This window comes from Entelurus aequoreus, linkage group LG06 (assembly GCF_033978785.1).
Source record: "Entelurus aequoreus isolate RoL-2023_Sb linkage group LG06, RoL_Eaeq_v1.1, whole genome shotgun sequence".
Lineage (NCBI taxonomy): Eukaryota > Metazoa > Chordata > Actinopteri > Syngnathiformes > Syngnathidae > Entelurus > Entelurus aequoreus.
In genome coordinates this window covers 6,534,129-6,552,480 of record NC_084736.1, presented here as the reverse complement: position 1 = coordinate 6,552,480, position 18,352 = coordinate 6,534,129, and the positions used below count along the sequence as shown (strand labels likewise).

General features: G+C 35.9%; 1 protein-coding gene across 3 annotated transcripts in view; it reads right to left on the bottom strand.

Annotated features, from left to right (window-relative positions):
• Nucleotides 1-18,352, bottom strand: part of LOC133651786 (cdc42-interacting protein 4 homolog) — a 108,167-nt gene that overhangs the window by 37,883 nt on the left and 51,932 nt on the right. For all 3 annotated transcript variants that reach the window (XM_062049908.1, XM_062049909.1, XM_062049910.1), the window contains exons 3-5: nt 14,492-14,548; nt 9,867-10,014; nt 4,333-4,395 (exon numbers count right to left, since the gene is read on the bottom strand). In XM_062049908.1, coding sequence (XP_061905892.1) covers nt 4,333-4,395; nt 9,867-10,014; nt 14,492-14,548 — 268 coding nt within the window. The remainder of the gene's footprint in view (nt 1-4,332; nt 4,396-9,866; nt 10,015-14,491; nt 14,549-18,352) is intronic.

The following is an 18,352-nucleotide window of genomic DNA, read 5'->3' as shown; positions in this document are numbered from 1 at the left end:
ACTTAGAATATGTTCCCCTAGTGTCCAAATAACTCTAAATTAAGTCTTTGTTACTTAGAATATGTTCCCCTAGTGTCCAAATAACTCTAAATTAAGCTTCTTGCAATTCGGATTTGACTGTTAATTGGAAAGCCCTAATATTTAATTATTATTATATATAATATATAGTTATTATTATACATAATATATAATTTATTTTTCATATTTATGTTATTTATTTTAATTTTACTTTTATTATATATTGACCATAATAAATGTGGTATAAAAGGTCTGTATTTGTCTTGTGATTTGTCTTAAATAGTAACAATAGTAATAATATTTTTGACTGACAAAAAATTGCCAATAAGAAATTATTGGTATCGGTATCGGTATCGATGAAAATGCCAGAAAAAGTATCGGTATCGTATCGAGTCCTAAAAGTGTGGTATCGCCCATCCCTAGTGAGCGTTTGAGCACCGCTGAGATTCAAATTCTATCGGTAAAACTTCCGCTGATTGTGCAAAATTTGCTGGGGAAGTTGCGGACATTCAGTAGGACAAAGTTGCAAAGACTTTCTTTAAAACATTTATTCAGTCTTTTTTAACTTTAGAAAGTTTTGTGGTTGAAACCGATAATGACGGCAAAAAACAAAAAAAGATGGGAAGTCCTCATATGGTTATTTTGAAAATGTAATTTTGTTTATAGATTATATGCAATTTGATGTTGTGTTCCCTAATTTGAGTGTACATAAATGAAGGTGTGTGTTGCCGAGTCCGACCTGGACATAATCTGGACCAGGGGCCACCAACGCGGTGCCCGCGGGCACCAGGTAGCCCGTAAGGACCAGATGAGTAGCCCGCTGGCCTGTTCTAAAAATAGCTCAAATAGCAGCACTTACCAGTAAGCTGCCTCTATTTTTTTAATTGTATTTATTTACTAGCAAGCTGGTCTCGCTTTGCCCGACATTTTTAATTGTAAGAGAGACAAAACTCAAATAGAATTTGAAAATCCAAGAAAATATTTTAAAGACTTGGTCTTCACTTGTTTAAATAAATTCATTATTTTTTTTACTTTGCTTCTTATAACTTTCAGAAAGACAATTTTAGAGACAAAATACAACCTTAAAAATGATTTTACGATTTTTAAACACATATACCTTTTTACCTTTTAAATTCCTTCCTCTTCTTTCCTGACAATTTAAATCAATGTTCAAGTAAATTTATTTTTTTTATTGTAAAGAATAATAAATACATTTTAATTTAATTCTTCATTTTAGCTTCTGTTTTTTCGACGAAGAATATTTGTGAAATATTTCTTCAAACTTATTATGATTAAAATTCAAAAAAATTATTCTGGCAAATCTAGAAAATCTGTAGAATCAAATTTAAATCTTATTTCAAAGGCTTTTGAATTTCTTTTAACATTTTTGTTCTGGAAAATCTAGAAGAAATAATTATTTGTCTTTGTTACAAATATAGCTTGGTCCAATTTGTTATATATTCTAACAAAGTGTAGATTGGATTTTAACCTATTTAAAATATGTCATCAAAATTGTAAAATTAATCTTAATCAGGAAAAATTACTAATGATGTTCCATAAATTCTTTTTTTAAGTTTTTCTGTTCTTTTTTTCGGTTGAATTTTGAATTTTAAAGAGTCGAAATTGAAGATAAACTATGTTTCAAAATTTAATTGTCATTTTTTTCGTGTTTTCTCCTCTTTTAAACGGTTCAATTAAGTGTAAACATCATTAATTATTAATAATAACAGAGTTAAAGGTAAATTGAGCAAATTGGCTATTTCTGGCAATTTATTTAAGTGTGTATCAAACTGGTAGCCCTTCGCATTAATCACTACCCAAGAAGTAGCTCTTGGTTTCAAAAAGGTTGGTGACCCCTGATCTGGACTGTACATAAATGCTTATTTTGAAAATGTAATTTTGTTTATAGAGTGTATGCAATTTGTTGTTGTGTTCCCTCATTTTCAGTGTACCGTACATAAATGGGGGTGTGTGTTGCCTGGACATAATCTGGACTGGACCTGGTTTTAAGAACCCTTTAAACAATTTAATTTCATTGACAACCTGGTCTGGTGAAGATAAGGTCCCTTTTTAAAAAATAAAATAAGATAAATACTTTTTTTTTTTAATTCTTGAATAAAAAAAGAAAGTAAAACAATTACATAAAAAATAGTAATTAATGAAAATGTTAGTGGACCAGCAGCACACACAATCATGTGTGCTTTAAGGACTGTATTGTTCTATATTGTAGGAACCACACTGCAAAAAGTGAAATCTAAGTAAGATGAAATATCTCAAATAAGGGTGATATTTGCTTATTTTCTGTGTGATAAGATAATTCTTCTCACTAAGCAGATTTTATGTTAGAGTGTTTTACTTGTTTTAAGGGTTTTGGTCCTAATTTATCTCAATAAGTTATTACAGCTTGTTGCTGGGATTTGATTACCTATATTGAGTAAAAATATGTTTGAAACTAGAATATCAACTGTTGCAAAGCTGTGTCATCAACACTCACAAGTATAAAACTACTTTTTTAAAGTAATCATTTCTTACTTCAAGCATGAACAAAACAAACATGATGCCGAGCGCATATCATTATGTCAAGATAATGGCACTAGCATTTACTTCATTTAAGAATATTTTTCAACATATTGAGCAAAAAGGTCTTTTTTTTCTACCAAGAAAAGTGCACTTGTTATTAGTGAGAATATACTTATTTTAAGCTATTTTTGGGTTCATTGAGGTTAGCTAATTTGACTTGTTTCGGAAAGTCTTGACAAGCCGAATTTTCTTGTTCGATTGGCAGAAAATTTTGCTTAGTTCAAATTAGGGCTGCAACAACTAATCGATTAAATCGATTAAAATCGATTATAAAAATAGTTGCCGATTAATTTAGTCATCGATTCGTTGGATCTATGCTATGCGCATGCACAGAATCTTTTTTAAAAAAAAATTTTTATTTTTTTTAAATAAACCTTTATTTATAAACTGCAACATGTACAAACAGCTGAGAAACAATAATCAAAATAAGTATGGTGCCCGTATGCTGTTTTTTTTTCAATAAAATACTGGAAAGGATAGAAATGTAGTTTGTCTCTTTTATCCGATTATTAATCGATTAATCGAAGTAATAATCGACAGATTAATCGATTATCAAATTAATCGTTAGTTGCAGCCCTAGTTCAAATAAAATACCCCTCATTTTTGTATTTTTGTATTTTTTTTTATTTTAAATAAACCTTTATTTATAAACTGCAACATGTACAAACAGCTGAGAAACAATAATCAAAATAAGTATGGTGCCAGTATGCTGTTTTTTTTCAATAAAATACTGGAAAGGATAGAAATGTAGTTTGTCTCTTTTCTCCGATTATTAATCGATTAATCGAAGTAATCATCGACAGATTAATCGATTATCAAATTAATCGTTAGTTGCAGCCCTAGTTCAAATAAAATACCCCTCATTTTTGTATTTTTTTTTTGTATTTTTTTTAAAATAAACCTTTATTTATAAACTGCAACATGTACAAACAGCTGAGAAACAATAATCAAAATAAGTATGGTGCCAGTATGCTGTTTTTTTTTCAATAAAATACTGGAAAGGATAGAAATGTAGTTTGTCTCTTTTATCCGATTATCAATCGATTAATCGAAGTAATAATCGACAGATTAATCGATTATCAAATTAATCATTAGTTGCAGCCCTAGTTCAAATAAAATAGCCCCCTTTTTTTTTTTTTTTAAATAAACCTTTATTTATAAACTGCAACATGTACAAACAGCTGAGAAACAATAATCAAAATAAGTATGGTGCCAGTATGCTGGGTTTTTTTTCAATAAAATACGGGAAAGGATAGAAATGTAGTTTGTCTCTTTTATCCGATTATCAATCGATTAATCGAAGTAATAATCGACAGATTAGTCGATTATCAAATTAATCGTTAGTTGCAGCCCTAGTTCAAATAAAATACCCCTCATTTTTGTATTATTTTTTCTTGTTTTTGAACACTGACTTTTTGCAGTGCAGAATATTAATAACAGAAATAAATAAAATAAATGGGGAGGAGGGTTTTTTGGGGGGGTTGGTGCACTAATTGTAAGTGTATCTTGTGTTTTTTATGTTGATTTAATAAAAATAAAATTAAAAAATGTTTTAAAAAGTTGCAAGGCCGCACATCATTCGCGTGGATTGGTTGACTATGCGTGAATTGGGCGTGATCGTGACATTGCAAATACCTGGAGGGACTCTTAGTTTATCAGAGATCACTTCTACTCGCAGTGCGTCGTGAAAGTGACCAAAGCTGATGTCTTTCTACATCTGAATTACACACTTACGGTTTCTAGCTGCTTGTTGGTGCTCTCCAAGGCTTGCTGGGCCTTCTTGGCCTCCGTCAGATACTGCAGAAAATTGGTTAAAAAAAAATAGACTTGACTCAGCAAAAGGGGGAACAGGGCAAATAGGGACAACATGATGGAAAAAAAGAACAGGACAAATGCCTGAGTCTGTTTGTCTGTCTCGGTGTGTCTGTGTGTGTGTGTTTGTGTGTGTGTGAGAGAGAGAGAGACGTCTTTTCTGCAGTAGGTCTGAATAATCCAGCCAGACTGTGAGTGCCAAGGAATGAATCCTCAATGGAAAACACAAGCATATTGCAGCTTATCTAGTTGGGCTTCTGTAAACACTCAAATGCACACATCTCAACCAGCCATCACAGCTACTGACAACAAGAAAACGTGTCGGTCAATTTGCACAGACAATGTAAACGTGTCTGTAAATTCACGTGTGCACATAGTATGTATATAATTCACATACACACACATGAACACTTCTGTCCAATAACACAAATACAAGCAGCTTATAAAAGACATGCATGTTTGTCCATTTGCAGAAGGAGATAACGTCCGCAGGAACCTACCACATAGCGAAGGACGTACACGATTTGATTTCCTATTATGCAGCTCTTTTTTTTTTTGACACTTATTGAAATATCTTGTGTGACGTCATGCACAAAAGTGCACTTTATTTGTTTTAAACTATTGTAGTGGCGTTTTGTACAAAAAGTGCACTTTAAAGGCCTACTGAAAGCCACTACTAGCGACCACGCAGTCTGATAGTTTATATATCAATGATGAAATCTTAACATTGCAACACATGCCAATACGGCCGGGTTAACTTATAAAGTGACATTTTAAATTTCCCGCGAAACTTCCGCTTGAAAACGTCGCGGTATGATGACGTATGCGCGTGACGTCACGAGGTCAAGGGAAGTGTTTGGACCCAATTCAAATAGCTCTGTTTTCTTCGACAAAATTCCACAGTATTCTGGACATCTGTGTTGGGGAATGTTTTGCAATTTGTTTAATTGACAATGGAGACTGCAAATAAGAAAGTTGTAGGTGGGATCGGTGTATTAGCGGCTGGCTGCAGCAACACCAACACCAGGAGGTTGTGTTGTGTTTTGAGCAGGATAGCAGACGCACTACGGTGAGTCTAGCTTTGGCTTCCAAACATTTGATCGCTTGCCCGTACGTGCGTGTCGATATGTGCATGTCACGTACGTAACTTTGGGGAAATATATGTTTCTTGCCGACTCTGATGGCGGCCGGGGTGTCGTCAAAAGCGTACAACGCCCGCCGCCGCCGCATCTAAGTTAGCTTCTATTTTTTTAGCTTCGCCAAACTGAAAATTATTAACCGTGTATTTACATGTTCATGGTTTAGTAGTATTGTTGATCTTCTGTCTATCCTTCCAGTCAGGGTTTTTTTTTAAATTTAGTTTCTATCTGCATTTGAGACTGATGCTATCACGTTAGCTCCGTAGCTAAGTTAGCTTCTATTTTTTTAGCTTCGCCAAGCTGAAAATTATTAACCGTGTATTTACATGTTCATGGTTTAATAGTATTGTTGATCTTCTGTCTAGCCTTCCAGTCAGGTTTTTTTTTAATTTAGTTTCTATCTGCATTTGAGCTTGCTATCACCTTAGCTCTGTAGCTAAGTTAGCTTCTATTTTTTTAGCTTCGCCAAGCTGAAAATTATTAACCGTGTATTTACATGTTCATGGTTTAATAGTATTTTTGATCTTCTGTCTATCCTTCCAGTCAGGTTTTTTTTATTTATTTAGTTTCTATCTGCATTTGAGACTGATGCTATCACGTTAGCTCCGTAGCTAAGTTAGCTTCTTTTTTTTTTTAGCTTCGCCAAGCTGAAAATTATTAACCGTGTATTTACATGTTCATGGTTTAATAGTATTGTTGATCTTCTGTCTATCCTTCCAGTCAGGGTTTTTTTTTATTTAGTTTCTATCTGCATTTGAGACTGATGCTATTACGTTAGCTCCGTAGCTAAGTTAGCTTCTATTTTTTTAGCTTCGCCAAGCTGAAAATTATTAACCGTGTATTTACATGTCCATGGTTTAATAGTATTGTTGATCTTCTGTCTATCCTTCCAGTCAGGGTTTTTTTTAAATTTAGTTTCTATCTGCATTTGAGATTGATGCTATCACGTTAGCTCCGTAGCTAAGTTAGCTTCTATTTTTTTTAGCTTCGCCAAGCTGAAAATTATTAACCGTGTATTTACATGTTCATGGTTTAATAGTATTGTTGATCTTCTGTCTATCCTTCCAGTCAGGGTTTTTTTTAATTTAGTTTCTATCTGCATTTGAGACTGATGCTATCACGTTAGCTCCGTAGCTAAGTTAGCTTCGCCAAGCTGAAAATTATTAATCGTGTATTTACATGTTCAGTCACTGTGAATGTCCATTTCGCGTTCTCGACTCTCATTTTCAAGAGGATATAGTATCCGAGGTGGTTTAAAATACAAATCCGTGATCCACAATAGAAAAAGGAGAGAGTGTGGAATCCAATGAGCCAGCTTGTACCTAAGTTACGGTCAGAGCGAAAAAAGATACACCCCGCACTACACTCTAGTCCTTCACTCTAAAGTTCTTCATCCACGAATCTTTCATCTTCGCTCAAATTAATGGGGTAATCGTCGCTTTCTCGCTCCGAATGTCTCTCGCTCCATTGTAAACAAAGCGGAATTGTGTGTGTGAGTGAGACCAGGGGCCGTATTTATCAAGCGTCTTAGAGTGCCATTTTACACTTAAGTCCTGAGAATTTGCGAAATTTAGTCCTACTCTCAAACTTAAGAATAAAAGCTATTTATCAACTTTCTTAAGTCTAAGAATCACTCCTACTCTCCCCGATATTTAAGAGACCTTCAGATGTGTCTTAAGTGGTTAGGAGTTGCCATCGGGGGATGGCACTGAGGCGAGAGAGACGTGCGCCAACGTTCAGGGAGCGGAAGGATGTCCTGGCTCTGTTTGATGACGAGCAGCTGATCAAACGGTATCGTTTAGACAGAGCGGGTATTATTTTTGTCACAGCTTTAATAATTTTCGATTCCTTGTTGATTTCTGCATGTGGCTGCAGTGGGCTAGTATACATAGAGCCACCCACACCAGTTTCAAATTAGTTGCCTAATTAATGAATTGGAAAGAAAATGTTATGAGAGTAGCGTATGTGTGAGGTGAGTGACGTCAGTGAGTGTGTGGGCGAGAGAAGAGAGGGAGCGGTAGCGTGAGTGCGGGCGGGGACTAGTTTGTTTTGTATTATTTTGTAGTTTATTGTCAAAATATACACTCCCATTGTCCACTTTAAGGCCTACTGAAATGACATTTTTTTATTTAAACGGGAATAGCAGATCCATTCTATGTGTCATACTTGATCATTTCGCGATATTGCCATATTTTTGCTGAAAGGATTTAGTAGAGAACAACGACGATAAAGATCGCAACTTTTGGTATCTGATAAAAACAACCCTTGCCCCTACCGGAAGTAGCGTGACTCCTTTGTCACAAGACAAAGGATTCCTCACAATTCCGCTTTGTTTACAATGGAGCGAGAGACATTCGGAGCGAGAAAGCGCCGATTACCCCATTAATTTGAGCGAGGATGAAAGATTTGTGGATGAGGAAAGTGAGAGTGAAGGACTAGAGTGTAGTGCGGGGTGTATCTTTTTTCGCTCTGACCGTAACTTAGGTACAAGCTGGGTCATTGGATTCCACACTCTCTCCTTTTTCTATTGTGGATCACGGATTTGTATTTTAAACCACCTCAGATACTATATCCTCTTGAAAATGAGAGTCGAGAACGCGAAATGGACATTCACAGTGACTGAACATATAAATACACGGTTAATCATTTTCAGCTTGGCGAAGCTAAAAAATAGAAGCTAAGTTAGCTACAGAGCTAACGTGATAGCAGGCTCAAAATGCAGATAGAAACAACATTTTAAAAAAACCCTGACTGGAAGGATAGACAGAAGATCAACAATACTATTCAACCATGAACATGTAAATACACGGTTAATAATTTTCAGCTTGGCGAAGCTAAAAAAATAGAAGCTAACTTAGCTACGGAGCTAACGTGATAGCATCAGTCTCAAATGCAGATAGAAACTAAATTTAAAAAAAAACCTGACTGGAAGGATAGACAGAAGATCAACAATACTATTAAACCATGAACATGTAAATACACGGTTAATAATTTTCAGCTTGGTGAAGCTAAAAAAATAGAAGCTAACTTAGATGCGGCGGCGGCGGGTGTTGTACGCTTTTGACGACACCCCGGCCGCCATCAGAGTCGGCAAGAAACATATATTTCCCCAAAGTTACGTACGTGACATGCACATATCGACACGCACGTACGGGCAAGCGATCAAATGTTTGGAAGCCAAAGCTGTACTCACCGTAGTGCGTCTGCTATCCTGCTCAAAACACAACACAACCTCCTGGTGTTGGTGTTGCTGCAGCCAGCCGCTAATACACCGATCCCACCTACAACTTTCTTCTTTGCAGTCTCCATTGTTCATTAAACAAATTGCAAAAGATTCACCAACACAGATGTCCAGAATACTGTGGAATTTTGTCAAAGAAAACAGAGGTATTTGAATTGGGTCCAAACACTTCCCTTGACCTTGTGACGTCACGCGCATAGCTACGTTTTCAAGCGGAAGTTTTCCGGGAAGTTTAAAATGTCACTTTATAAGTTAACCCATTGGCATGTGTTGCAATGTTAAGATTTCATCATTAATATATAAACTATCAGACTGCGTGGTCGCTAGTAGTGGCTTTCTGTAGGCCTTTAAATATTTCTAAGATATTTCTTTATTCTTAGACAAGGGATTCCCTTCAGTGATTGGTCATTTCTTTGCACACAGAAATGACGTCACCTAAAATTCCGTTTACGGCACATAGTAATGTCGTAATTCAGCTCCAAGTGCGACACTTAAGATTCAGTCCTACACTTCGCTGAAAGTGTGAGTAAGACGCTTGATAACTAACTTTTAAGTGCAGCTTTCAGCGAAGAATTTATTTACTCTTAAGTCAACTCTTAGCAGACTTCTTAGGAGTAATTCTAAGAAGCTTGATAAGTACGGTCCCAGATGTTTTGGCCGGATCTTACAGGGTTCACTATGGCATTTTTTGTTTGCAACTTAAAGCACAACAATTAGCCGAGAGACAGCTCTTCTCTCAAAATACTCAAGTTGGGGCCCTCTTAAGTTGAGGTACCGCAGTTTATTCATTCACATACGCATGCATTGTAAACATGTGTCTATTCCCATACACACTGTAAACACATCTGCCCATTTACATAATCACATCATGAAAATGAGTCGGTTGCCACTCACATAAACACACAAAGGTGTAACAGTTTGAGTCTGCCTGCTCAGTCCATGGACTCGAACCACTATGCGATGACCTATCCATTCATATAACATGCCTGTGCGTTCACACATACACACATGTGACGACTGTCTGTTCACAAAATAAAAGCGTGTGTCCGTTCCCGGACAATGTCAACGTAGCTCACCGACTTTCGCTCCTGCTTGAGCTCCTGCAGGTTCTTGGTGAGCTCGGCGCAGATGTTCATCAGCATGTTCTCGGCCACCAGCTCCCTCTGGCCCGCGTAGTCGTTCAGCTCGTTCAGGATGTCCATGAACGACTGGTAGCTGGTGAATCTGACCGTTGTTGGGAGCGGGAGGGGGAAGGAAACACAGCGGACACAACGATGAGGGCCACAGATAACATGGGGAAGCCACGATAAGAGCTGCTTCCTGCTTCCTTTCAACATCTCACACTGCACCCAGTGAATATGTATGTAGGTTGTACAAACCCTGTTTCCATATGAGTTGGGAAATGGTGTTAGATGTAAATATAAACGGAATACAATGATTGGCAAATCATTTTCAACCCATATTCAATTGAATATGCTACAAAGACAACATATTTGATGTTCAAACTGATGTACTTTTTTTTTTTTTGTGCAAATAATCATTAACTTTAGAATTTGATGGCAGCAACACGTGCCAAAGAAGTTGGGAAAGGTGGCAATAAATACTGATAAAGTTGAGGAATGCTCGTCAAACACTTATTTGGAACATCCCACAGGTGTGCAGGCTAATTGGGAACAGGTGGGTGCCATGATTGGGTATAAAAGTAGATTCCATGAAATGCTCAGTCGTTCACAAACAAGGACGGGGCGAGGGTCACCACTTTGTCAACAAATGCCTGAGCAAATTGTTTAAAAACAACATTTCTCAAGCAGCTATTGCAAGGAATTTAGGGATTTCACCATCTACGCTCCGTAATATCATCAAAGGGTTCAGAGAATCTGGAGAAATCACTGCATTTTAGCAGCTAAGCCCGTGACCTTCCATCCCTCAGGCTGTACTGCCATCAACAAGCGACATTAGTGTGTAAAGGATATCACCACATGGGCTCAGGAACACTTCAGAAACCCACTGTCAGTAACTACAATTGGTCGCTACATCTGTAAGTGCAAGTTAAAACTCTCCTATGCAAGGCGAAAACTGTTTATCAACAACACCCAGAAACGCCGTCGGCTTCGCTGGGCCCGAGCTCATCTAAGATGGACTGATACAAAGTGGAAAAGTGTTCTGTGGTCTGACGAGTCCACATTTCAAATTGTTTTTGGAAACTGTGGACGTCGTGTCCTCCGGAACAAAGAGGAAAAGAACCATCCGGATTGTTCTAGGCGCAAAGTGTAAAAGCCAGCATGTGTGATGGTATGGGGGTGTATTAGTGCCCAAGACATGGGTAACTTACACATCTGTGAAGGCACCATTAATGCTGAAAGGTACATACAGGTTTTGTTGCCATCCAAGCAACGTTACCATGGACGCCCCTGCTTATTTCAGCAAGACAATGCCAAGCCATGCGTTACATCAACGTGGCTTCATAGTAAAAGAGTGCGGGTACTAGACTGGCCTGCCTGTAGTCCAGACCTGTCTCCCATTGAAAATGTGTGGCGCATTATGAAGCCTAAAATAGCACAAGAGAGACCCCCGGACTGTTGAACAACTTAAGCTGTACATCAAGCAAGAATGGGAAAGAATTCCACCTGAGAAGCTTCAAAAATGTGTCTCCTCAGTTCCCAAACCTTTACTGAGTGTTGTTCAAAGGAAAGGCCATGTAACACAGTGGTGAACACGCCCTTTCCCAACTACTTTGGCACGTGTTGCAGCCATGAAATTCTAAGTTAATTATTATTTGCCAAAAAAAAAATAAAGTTTATGAGTTTGAACATCAAATATGTTGTCTTTGTAGCATATTCAACTGAATATGGGCCGAAAAGGATTTGCAAATCATTGTATTCCGTTTATATTTACATCTAACACAATTTCCCAACTCATATGGAAACGGGGTTTGTAGTATAACATGCAAAAGTGCAGATTCCAACCATTGAAATACTTAGTATTAGGGATAAATGCGTTAAAATGTAATATCGGAAATTATCGGTATCGGTTTTTTTATTATCTGTATCGGTTTTGTTTTGTTTTTTTATTTTTTGTTTTTTATTAAATCAACATAGAAAACACAAGATACACTTACAATTAGTGCACCAACCCAAAAAACCTCCCTCCCCCCATTTCTTTCTGTTATCAATATTCTGCTTCCTACATTATATATCAATATATATCAATACAGTCTGCAAGGGATACAGTCCGTAAGCACACATGATTGTGCGTGCTGCTGCTCCACTAATAGTACTAACCTTTAACAGTTAATTTTACTCATTTTCATTCATGACTAGTTTCTATGTAACTGTTTTTATATTGTTTTACTTTCTTTTTTATTCAAGAAAATGTTTTTAATTTAGTTATCTTATTTTATTATTATTTTTAAAAAGTACCTTATCTTCACCATACATGGTTGTCCAAATTAGGCATAATAATGTGTTAATTCCACGACTGCATATATCGGTTGATATCGGTATCGGTAATTAAAGAGTTGGACAATATCGGAATATCGGATATCGGCAAAAAGCCATTATCGGACATCCCTACTTAGTATAGTTGAAGACTTACGGCCATTAGAAAACATGACTGCACATCATAATGGCAGCTACACTTTCCATCTTAAAGATCTAAAAAAAAACGATTTGGGAATGTCCGGCGGGCCTTAATTTGCCCAGGTCTGCTCTAAAAACATCTAAAAACTGCCAACAATACTCCATTTACATCTCGTGACATGCCCATGTACCACGCATTAGCAATATTGTTATTATAAGCGTTAATGTTAAGGAACTTTTTTTTTGTTTGCGGCGCCGGGACCACAGAGAGCTAACGTGCTTAGTAGTGACGTGCTGAGAAACAACACGTGTTCTTGTCTTGCAAAAGAATTGTGAATGATAAGCAACATTCCAAAAAAAGGTGCAGCTGCCCTTTAACCAACGTCCTTAAAGAGGCAGTGCACGGATCAAGAAAGAACCCAAATCTGGATAAAGGTGCAGCAGCAGGGATGGATTTATATTTTCCAACCCTGAATGTTATTGACAGATATCTACCTACAGGTGGAACTTAAAACAATTAAATATAGTGCAAATATCATGTCAGCAATTTAACTTTAAATGTGAAACTAATAAGTGATATAAACTCGTTACATTCAGAGTGAGATACGTCACACCTTTATCATTTTGATGATCATGGCTTAAGGTTGTTCACAGATTTTTAAATCAAGGTTTTCATAAGCTGTACACCATAATTATCAAAATTATATAAAAAGAAGGCTTGAAATATCTTGAGTTGCATGTTATGAGTCTATGTCACACACACTATATTGACAAAAGTATTTGGCCAGCCATCCAAATGATGAGAATCAGGTGTCCTAATCACTTGGCCCGGTGTATCAAATCAAGCACTTAGGCATGGAGACTGTTTCTACAAACGTTTGTGAAAGAATGGGCCGCTTTCAGTGATTTCCAGCGTGGAACTGTCACAGGATGCCACCTGTGCAACAAATCCAGTCGTGAAATTTCCTCGCTCCTAAATATTCCAAAGTCAACTTTATTATAAGAAAACTGAAGAGTTTGGGGAACAACAGCAACTCAGCCACCAAGTGGTAGGCCACGTGAACTGACAGAGAGGTCAGCATAGTGCAAAGACTTTCTGCACGGTCAGTTGCTACAGAGCTCCAAACTTCATGTCACCTTCCAATTAGCCCACGTACAGTACGCAGAGAGCTTCACGGAATGGGTTTCCATGGCCGGGCAGCTGCATCCAAGCCATACATCACCGAGTCCAATGCAAAGCGTGGGATGCGGTGGTGTAAAGGACATCGCCACTGGACTCTAGAGCAGTGGAGACGCCTTCTCTGGACTGATGAATCACACTTTTCCATCTGGCAATCTGATGGACCAGTCTGGGTTTGGAGGTTGCCAGGAGAACGCTACGTTTCGGACTGCATTGTGCCGAGTGTGAAATTTGGTGGAGGAGGAATTATGGTGTGGGGTTGTTTTTCAGGAGTTAGGCTTGGCCCCTTAGTTCCAGTAAAAGGAGTTAGGCTTGGCCCCTTAGTTTCAGTAAAAGGAACTTTGAATGCTCCAGGATACCAAAACATTTTGGACAATTCCATGCTCCCAACCTTGTGGGAACAGTTTCCTCTTCCAACATGACTGTGCACCAGTGCACAAAGCAAGGTCCATAAAGACACGGATGACAGAGTCTGGTGTGGGTGAACTTGACTGGCCTGCACAGAGTCCTGACCTGAACCCGACAGAACACCTTTGGGATGAATTAGAACGGAGACTGAGAGCCAGGTCTCCAGTGTGTGACCTCACCAATGCGCTTTTGGAAGAATGGTGGAAAATTCCTATAAACACACTCGGCAACCTTGTGGACAGCCTTCCCAGAAGAGTTGAAGCTGTAATAGCTGCAAAAGGTGTCATATTGAACCCTATGGGTTAGGAATGGGATGGCACTTCAAGTTCATATGTGAGTCAAGGCAGGTGGCTAAATATTTTTGGCAATATAGTGTATATTAGTTTCACCTTGTAAATCTAACAGCTGGAATAAATAAACATATTCACTTTTTTTTTTAGTCTCACCTGTACATCTAAACTCTTAAAAGTTGTACAAGTTGATGTTGGATCCAATTAAGAATGACATTATTCATGTTTGCATCAATGTGTCTCACCTGCAATCTGGCTCATCTTTTCCGATCCTTTTTAGATTAAATTTCTTTGACAGGTTCCTGGGGAAAAAGCGAAAGTGTGTCAAAACAATATGTAGACCAATTGGGCTCAAAGCTCTGTTCCACTTTGGGATAGTCCACTTCAAAAATAGCACCATGGGAAACCCAAGCAGCATCACACACATGCAGTGTTTCCCACACATTCGTTTATTTGTGGCGGCCCGCCACGAAAGAATTACGTCCGCCACAAATAAAATTAAAAATTAAAAAAAAAAATATTTTATTTTTTTTAATTTTTTTTTGTCCTGTCCAGCTTCTCAGGCAAATCATATAGTTGATGTAGATGCCCATATAGGCTGTTCAGATGTACTTTACAAAAGAAAAGTGTAGGATACTTCTCTTGTTGCCTTATTTGTATTTGACCACTACTGTTTTCTGTTTATTTGTTACTGACTGTGGCAGGACACCTCTGCCTCTGTTTCACTTTATGTTGCTGGTAAATAATATGGTTGTAGTAGTAGGCTCAAGTTAAATTATTTAGTATGCACTAATTAAAGGGGCAGAGCTTTAAGAGACATTTTAGCTTTTATAAGATATATTTTTTGTAAGAACCACAATTAATAAATATATTTCAGTGAATAACTTATTGTTCAAATCTGTATATAAATATGTACATAAAGTGTTGTAATTATATTGTAAAATGGATGAATGGATGGATGGACGTTTAAAACAAAACTGTTATTAATTAGTAAGTATACATTTTTTGAGCCTTCTTAGAGAAAATCATATCATTGTAGTAAATTATGCAAATTACTCGATGATGTCATGGTGACCACGCCCATAGCCACGCCCCCACCGCCACAGGTATCTTGGCAGTTTATGGGAAACACTGACATGCCATGTTCAACAACAACAAACACCTCCTGTGTTTATATATTTACTTCCCTGCATGCATATGAACACTTTTGAACAAAGAGGAGACTGAGGACAGCAAAAGAAACAAGAGGGCGACAGAAAAGTGGAGACTGTGGAGCAGGGGTGTCAAACTTGTTTTCATTCATGGCTGCCATTAGAGGGCCGCTTGTAACAGTAAATAATGAATGAGTTTGCCTATGAATTTAAATATTGAACTTTTTTTTAATGTAAAGAGTAAAAAAAAAATCTGTAGAATTTACCATTGTTTTTTGCAGAAAAAAAACTGTCAGCTTAGTTGCCAGACTTTTACTGCAATGTGATAAAATCACATCCGGAGGGCCCACCTAGGGGAAAAGCCTTTTCCCTGCAGCTATAGCCGCCCTGAACAGCGGGCCCGGCCGACCTGTCTGACAAGCCTGTAAATGTGTTGGTCATGTATGATGTCTTTTTCTTATTTTTGTTCCTGATGTGTAATGTCTGTTGTTTAAATGTACGGCAGTGAAAATGTATTTTCCCCAACGGGGACCAATAAATATAAATCAAATAAATCAAATGTATATTCTTCTACCCAAGAATATACAACAATTCTTCTCTACAAAGGAGGAGAAATATAATCTTAGAGAAAAATGTAATTTAAAACATTTGTATGCACGTACAACACTTAAGACCTTCAGTATATCTGTATGTGGAAATAAATGATGGAATGGATTAAGCCAGGGGTGTCCAAAGTGCGGCCCGGGGGCCATTTGCAGCCCGCAGGTAATTTTTTAACGGCCCCACGGCACATTCTAAAAATACGATGAAAAAAAAATAAAAAACATAAAAAGTGGTATAAAAGAGCAAACATGTGAAATGTAACAAGAAAATGTTGCATTATTTACTCTAATAACCCAAAGCTGTCATGCAGGCTGTTTCTTTCTTTAAAAAAATAATAATGAATCAAAATCAATGTCATTATGAATTATTCAAGGCTCCATTTATTTCACATTAAATATTCCACTTTGAGATATTTTGGGGGGAAATTGTTGCATATTTTTGGTTGCCATTTAAAAAACAAAGTTTTTTAAAGAAGGGCCTAAAACGAACAAACAAAAAACATAAACAACAATAAAACTTATAATTGACGGATATATCTGAAGTTGATCTTGAGACTATTGTGGTAAAAGTTAAAAAAAAATGTTGGATTTATTTTTTAAACTTTACTGAGCAGTACCCTTTTGGATCCCCAATAATTTTAGTGGGACTTTTTTTTTTTTTAAGTGTCATTGCTCAAAAAAATAATGAATTAAAATCAATGTTGTTATGAGTTATTGACCTTTTTAAGACTCCAATTATTATATAATCTCAAATATTCCACTTTAAAATTTTATTGGGGGAAAAATATTGCATATTTTGTGTTTTTTTCCATAAAAAAACACGGTTTTCCTTGACAAAAATGGCATACAACTTAAATCTTTAAAAGTGTTATATTGACAGATAGACCTAATGTTGATCTAGAGATTTAAACCTTGAATAATAATAATAATAATACTAAATAATGACACATTTGTAATATTTTTTTTGACCAAAACCTTTTGAGGTCCCCGGGATCAAGTCTAAGTGGAGGCCTAAATGTATCTTTTTTATATATATATTGTATTGTTTTTTAAAATAAAAAATATCAAAATGGCCCCCGCTTGCTTTGATTTTTCAGTGTGCGGCCCTCAGTGGAAAAAGTTTGGACACCCCTGGATTAAGTACTACCGGTAATATCCTAAAAAAAAAAAAAATGTATTGTAATATTAAAACCTTTCTTTTTTTATTACAATTTTTTTCTGCAACTTTATTCTTGTAACATCACAACATCACATGCCTTCTGCTCTGATTTTTAATTCACTTTGAACTTTATTCTCAGAAAATGACAATTTTCATATTTAACATTTATTCTAATACAACCATAAATCTTGTATTTTATATGCATTTTACAATTTGAAAAAAAAAATGAAAATGACAACCTTATACTCATAATGTCACAAATTATTTGTTATTATTACTTAATTTACTTTTAACTTAATTCTCGTAAAAGTACAATTTAGCTATCTTAAAAATCTGTATTTTCTTCATAATTTTACAGCCTCTGTAAATTACTTTTTGGCATTATTTAAACTTTTTTTTTTATAAATCCCAAAAACATTGTAAAATTACATAATTGTATTAGAAACTTTTTTTTCATATTTAACATTTATTCTAATACAACCATAAATCTTGTATTTTATATGCATTTTACAATTTGAAAAAAAAAAATGAAAATGACAACTTTATTCTCATAATATCACAAATTATTTGTTAATACTACTTAATTCACTTTTAACTTAATTCTCTTAAAAGTACAATTTAGCTATCTTCAAAATCTGTATTTTCTTCATAATTTTACAACCTCTGTAAATTACTTTTTTGGCATTATTTAAACTTTTTTTTTTTTTTAATCCCAAAAACATTGTAAAATTACATAATTGTATTAGAAACTTTTTTTTCATATTTAACATTTATTCTAATACAACCATAAATCTTGTATTTTATATGCATTTTACAATTTGAAAAAAAAAAACGAAAATGACAACTTTATTCTCATAATATCACAAATTATTTGTTAAGATTACTTAATTCACTTTTAACTTAATTCTCTTAAAAGTACAATTTAGCTATCTTCAAAATCTGTATTTTCTTCATAATTTTACAACCTCTGTAAATTACTTTTTGGCATTATTTAAACTTTTTTTTTTATAAATCCCAAAAACATTGTAAAATTACATAATTGTATTAGAAACTTTTTTTTCCGATCAATAATTCGGTCAAATGTATGTTTTTCCCCTGTTATAGTACAACAATCAAACAATGTACTAATATGATCCACTTCAAACTTAAAGTGTTTACAAAGTACAAAGAAGAAGAACCATGGTAAACATTCTG